A 6,000-nucleotide genomic window follows, 5' to 3' on the forward strand; every position below is an offset into this window, starting at 1 on the left:
AATTATTTTTCAGACTGTAGAAATACCATCCATCCCTCAGCAAGAAATTGCCTCTGTGCCAGCTCAGCTCCAATTTTCTCTACCGCTAGCTAGTGAGAAGAAAAATATTTGCTCTGTTTGTAATTCCTCGTTCAAGAAGCTGAGTGACCTTGAGCGTCATACGGCGAGGCACGGCATTGGCAGAGACTATTTTTGTGAAATATGCAGCAGAACTTTTCGTCATAAAAGCTCCTATTTAAAGCATATGAAGAATTATGTGCATAGAACGCCAGACATTAAGTGCAAATATTGTGGAGCTGCCTTTTATTCATATGCCACTTTCAATGCCCACACTAAAGACTGTTCGTATCCAAGAAAATGCAGTTGTGGTGCTGAATTTAGTGATTTTGCAGATTACTCCCTCCATCTAGCATTTCACAGTATCGATTCTACTCAACCTTTATCACATGACATGCAAAGTGATTCTATATTTCAAGAAAGATGCTTGTCTCATTTAGAATCTGATCATTATCAGCCCCTTAGAGCTGAAAAGTCATTAAATCAACTGGAGACATATAGTTTGGAGACTATTTCAGAGCCTGGTAGTTCTGTTGCTGCAGTTCCAGGTGAATTAGTTGCTATTTCAGATAAAGACGCAAATGCACAACCGTACAAATTTAACTTGGGTCATCATACAGCTAGTGATTACAATGCAATGCCTATGAATTTGAGTCAATACACAGTTGACGTACCAGCTCATCAAAACGGACACGGTAAGTACAAAGAAACACTGCAGGTGCACAGATAGGAGCTACAAAATTATCCTTCCCATTATCTGATTGGTCCGAACGATCCCGTCTAATTAAATGTTCGCCATAAATTGGGATTTTTTCTTGTGGAGGCATTTGCACCGATGAATGCAACCATATTTCCTGAGGTTATATTTCCAGATCATACAATCATGGATGCACATAGGTCTGATCATTTGGAGGGGACAGGAGGTAAAAGTTAGAATTACGAAAAAATGTATTCTGAGGTTAAAATTTCACATTTTCCGCGCGAAAATATCTTTTGTACCGTTTTTATGGGGAGGGGGGGGGGAGGAGGATGTACCTCCTTATCTCATTTCGGAGGAACCTTTTGGTTGTTTTGTAATTTGCTTCTTTTTTTGTGAATGTAACAAATAGTTGAATACTGGTGCATTATATAGTCACATCTAAAAAGTCAAGTTTGGTTAATGCTAATAAAATAAAATAAAATAGGATGAATATATAAGTTTAGAAACAAATTTGGGCTACTTATTTGCACATTGGGGGGAAGGGGGTAAAACATAGCATATATTAAATACGTAACCTAACCTAACTTAGGTACCTTTTTCCTCCCCCTAAACCCCAAAAAACAACAGTTTAAATATCGTAAAGGCAATGAAAAACACACTTTGCATTGCATTTCTCGATAGCGGTCTCTTGCAATTAACCCGTCTGGCGGGTTTTTCGTGACTGGTTTCCTTGTAAAATATATAAAAGTGACCATATAACGCACCAGTACCAATAGTTGATTATGGGACACGATAATAGAATTCTGGAATGTATCAATTAATTAAGATTGAGAAACAAAATCATTAGAGGCATATTTTTCTTATTAAAAGAAAAACATACTAATAATAGAAAAAGGATTCCAGCTAGGGAAAAAATCACAAAATATATCGTCCAAAATGGATTGACCAGAGAAAACCAGTAAAAACATAAACCTACTAAAGTTGCGTTTCTATTGGACTTTTTTTTCTGAGAAGACCATCTCATTCACAAGTTTTTGAACGGTTTCTGCAAAAAAGCAACGTTTCCGTTCCAGAACAAATGCAAGTTACCTTTTCTGAATATCAAAAGAATAAGGACATTACAGAAAAGACCAAGCAAGACGGCAAGAAAAGCTACTGCTAAAAACAAACATTAGATATCGTTAGAGCATGAAGAATCACTAGGAATGGCATTCGTAGGCTAAAATGCCATTTTGCTGTACGCATTGCGAGTAAAAGGTTCCTATGTTTCAAGATTTATGTCTTTGAGTATTCTCAATAAAACAAATATTTCTATAATTTTGGAGTATAAACTAGTGTATTAAATCCGATAATTGTTGTTAATGCTAAGAAAGAAAAGGTGAAACTATCCATCATAAAATTGTGAAATTTCACAATAAAAGTTGCTGAATCAATGTAATTTAAATCCACAAATGTACCATTGATAGCAAAATTAGCTTTGCCTTGTTGATCATTGTCCCCAAAGTCGTGGCTAAAATGCTCTTGGTGGCGGATTGGACTGTTTTGATTGGCCAAGGGCACCCAAGTAATTTAATCGGAGGCGCCCCAAGAAATAATCGGTATCGGTCTATTTTTCGGACTTCTTTAGTTTTTGTTTCCTTGTGATAGGCTTGTGTACGGAATTAGGCATTTCATATTCTATACTTTCCATTTGATCGTCGATGTTGATTGCCATATCGGAATACTGTTTTATGATAACAGTTGGCCATCGTAACTTCACTGCGATGTGCCAACGAACTTATCGATATTTAATTGCAGTCGAAAGGACCTAATTCTCCATAAGTGGCAAGTCATCTTAGCGGTACTCCCCCCCTCCTTAAAAACTTAAAAGTTTCCAGTTTATGGGCGTTTCTTATCCTGATTATCAAATAATCTTCTTTACCTATCCCCCCCCCCAAAAGAAAATCCTGTGTACATGCCTGCTCGTAACATATTGCTCCTAATCAAGCTTCTTTACCGTGTGTGGTCATATAATGGATTGTTAAAATTGTGTATGTTTGCTCTTCATCTTGAAACACATCTCCAGCCACCCGCGTATTTATTTAAGTTAAATTATGCAATTACTGATATTGGCTATTCATATCCACAAAGAAGATCTGCTCCTGAAACCTAATCATATCCACACAAGCTGCCCTCTCTGCTACTAAAAGATGTCTGCCTAATTAACCCCACTTTCTTTACAATAAATTTCCTAAACGGATCCAGTATCTATTTGAAGATAAAAGTTAATGGGTAGACAGTAATTGAGTATACTTACAAGCCTCTTTTTGAGCTTGTATTTATTTGGTGAACATGCTGGAAGCAAAAGCATGGAAGATATGGGAGATTTATCCCCAAATAATGATTATTGAATACTATTGCTCACTCCCCAGTAACAGTTTTGGTTTTGATCAAAATGTTCAGAAATAAGGATTTGAAAAAAACTCCTGATAAACTAATTGTTTCTGCCTTTAGTAGACCCTGAAAATCCACTACTATGTTGAGCGTAAACACCATTATTATATAGCATTTATAAAAATAAAAATTATGATAATAGCTGCAGTGACGTAGAATCTATTAATAACACGATTGACATATATTAATAACTTTGACCCTACATTATTTTAGGTATTAATAAATACTAATTACTCGAGTTGAAAGTGTTCAATTTGCTTTGGTATGTGTTTCTATTAATAAGCATTAATTTAAATAGTAAGAAAATATATGAAACTTTTTCCAATGTTTTGTCTTTCTTCTGTTCTTCATTGTAAGTAAGCTAATTGTCTACTTTTAGGAAACGAATACACTCTACACCTTCTCACTGACAAAGAAAATAAAAGACAAGATAATGAATTGCAACCTCAATTTGCAATTGCTCCAGGACCAAACGGGGACGAATCAATAATGCCGCAAGATTGTTATGTTGCCGTGCTGCCTGAGACCCATTGTGATGAAGTTGAAGATTATACTGATATGTCAATCAGGCCTGAACTGATCCACTCTGAGGGCAATCTGTCAACCGAGGTTATCAGCAATGGTTTTGTTCCCGCTGAAAATCTTTCTCGTACTTAGAATAGATTCTAAATGCATAGAAAAAAGAATGCAAAACTGTTGGATTAATCGAAAATGTTTATTCATATAAAGAATTGTTAAGCCCATTTCTTGATTGTAGAACACGATGTTTTTTTGATATGTAAGCTCATATTCTGAAGATACATATAATTGATTATGACTGAAAATTGAGGCTAGTCGTAGCCTCAATTTGTAATTGTTTGAATTTTTTCTTTTTTTTTTACATTAGTAGTCTTGTATATTAGAAATAGTCATGTAAAATAAATCCCCTTTCTATTAGACAATAAAGTGATATTTTTTTTTTTTTTAAATAAAAATCTAGAACAGTTTTCCATACGAATAAAATAGGAGTAGTAGGCCTACCAATTATGGAGCTTGTGCATGAAAAATACGCAAAATAATTCCTAATAAGTGTACTCCTGGTATCTCAGAATTCGATATAAAAACCGAATATTGAGGAGAATATTCTGAAGCCAATTTGGCCATTTCACTTATTCTATGGATCCTAATTATATTATTCTGTAAGTTTCTCATTCTGTAGTTTTCTTTTTGTCAAATAGCGTTTCTTTTTTAGCATCCACGGTGATTTTTGATCGTTCAAATTAATAAACAAAATCCATTCTCTGTGACGACGATGGCAGCCTACACAAAGGTCCAACGTCTCCTTGATTTGTACTTAATAGCCTAATCCACAAAGCCAAATATTTCAGTGAGACTTATCCAAGATAAAGTCAGTTACTTCTTTTTTGTAAGATTATTCTTTTCAAAAATTTTGTTATAATTGAACACTATCACAAGTTTCCATCTTTTTGCAATAATTTTACGAAAATGCAACACATTTGCTTTCGTTTATTTGTGATCTTTATCAGGACAACTAACAGAAAAGGTTGTCGAGCCCCCACCAATCCTGGTGGAAGGTAAGCATAAGCGTCCTATTTGTACTTTCCTGTATGATCCAATACCTGTGAGGAGGCGAGTTCCCTAAGGTTTTGTCATAACTATATCTGCCTGAAGGAGTTATCGGACCTCAATGAACCTTTGCGGTAAGCAAGAAGTGTCTTAGTTAGACTTTTTGGTGGCCAAACACAATCCATTATCTCCCTCAATTCTTTTGATCATATTTTCGAGAGATAATGGTCGAATCTCGGTTGAGAGTTTATAGTTATTATTTGTTATACGGGTCCGTAAATTCTCTTTGACATCAGAAGGGGCTTTTGGATCTAAACGAAATTGTGGACAATTAGAGTCGATTATGCCTTTTGGGGACCAGATATTTGTTGAGGAGAGGCTTCCGAAATCTGGTGATCAGGAAAACTAGCAGAAGCGGCTATAAAAAATAAGCCAAAATTGTTTGAAATTAAGAGTAACTGCCCTCATTTTTACTTGTGGTCGGAACCTGTTTTGACATTTTGCGGAAAGAGGGGAGCCCTAAATTCTTCTTACCAGAACTTATACTAGAGCGGGTTGTCAGGACTTAACCAAACTGACTGAGAGGCGAGAGTAACTGTCCTAGTTCTACCTTTTGGGACTTCGTACATAAAATAACCTTTTCTTTGAGGGGGGGGGGGGGTGGATTGCCTAAACTGCCGGATCTTAACGAAAGTCTGGCTATTGTCTTACTTATGCCTTTTGGGGTCAGGGCTCAATGTGAAATCTATGGGAGAGGAAAACATGGGTCCTCAAATCAATGTCATCAGAATAATAATTGGAAGTATTGTTATATCTCAACTAAACCAGTGAAAGTCGTGTTTATATATTTTTCGGATTATACGGTTGATTCTACCTATGATACGGAGGAAGAGGGATCCTTAATCCTTACCATAAGCACTTCCATAAGAAGAAGAAGACATTCAATCCCAACCAAACTTGGTGGGAAGTAAGAGATAGGCTCATAGCTGTGCCTTTTCATGGTCTGCATTTGCTGCAACCTCTGCGGTAGGGGAGGGGGGGCAAAGATAAAACATTTCTTCTCATTAGTAAAATTACTAGGTGGGCTGTCAAATGCTCTGTGAAGGAACTTCTTTTTTGCTTCTTCTTGAAAGCATCCATCAGTTACAAACTAGAATTTGTGGAAGGGTCTATAACACGTCTGCTTGGAAAACTATTGAAGCACCAAGAGAACACGTGGACATTTTTTGATCATAGACTCGAAT

At 36.1% G+C, this 6,000-nt stretch overlaps 1 protein-coding gene across 2 annotated transcripts in view; it reads left to right on the forward strand.

Moving 5' to 3' along the window:
* LOC148946181 (uncharacterized) overlaps positions 1-4,140 on the forward strand; it is a 72,237-nt gene extending 68,097 nt beyond the window's left edge. The window contains exons 13-14 of one of the 2 annotated variants that reach the window (XM_089098258.1): positions 14-752; positions 3,570-4,140. In XM_089098258.1, coding sequence (XP_088954384.1) covers positions 14-752; positions 3,570-3,847 — 1,017 coding nt within the window. In that variant the 3' untranslated portion in view covers positions 3,848-4,140. The remainder of the gene's footprint in view (positions 1-13; positions 753-3,569) is intronic. The other variant, XM_089098259.1, reaches the window with a different exon arrangement.
* The last annotated feature ends 1,860 nt before the right edge of the window (positions 4,141-6,000 follow it).

Source organism: Artemia sp. Qi Xiang Cuo, chromosome 12, assembly GCF_049724085.1.
Source record: "Artemia sp. Qi Xiang Cuo chromosome 12, ASM4972408v1, whole genome shotgun sequence".
Classification (NCBI taxonomy): Eukaryota; Metazoa; Arthropoda; class Branchiopoda; order Anostraca; family Artemiidae; genus Artemia; species Artemia sp. Qi Xiang Cuo.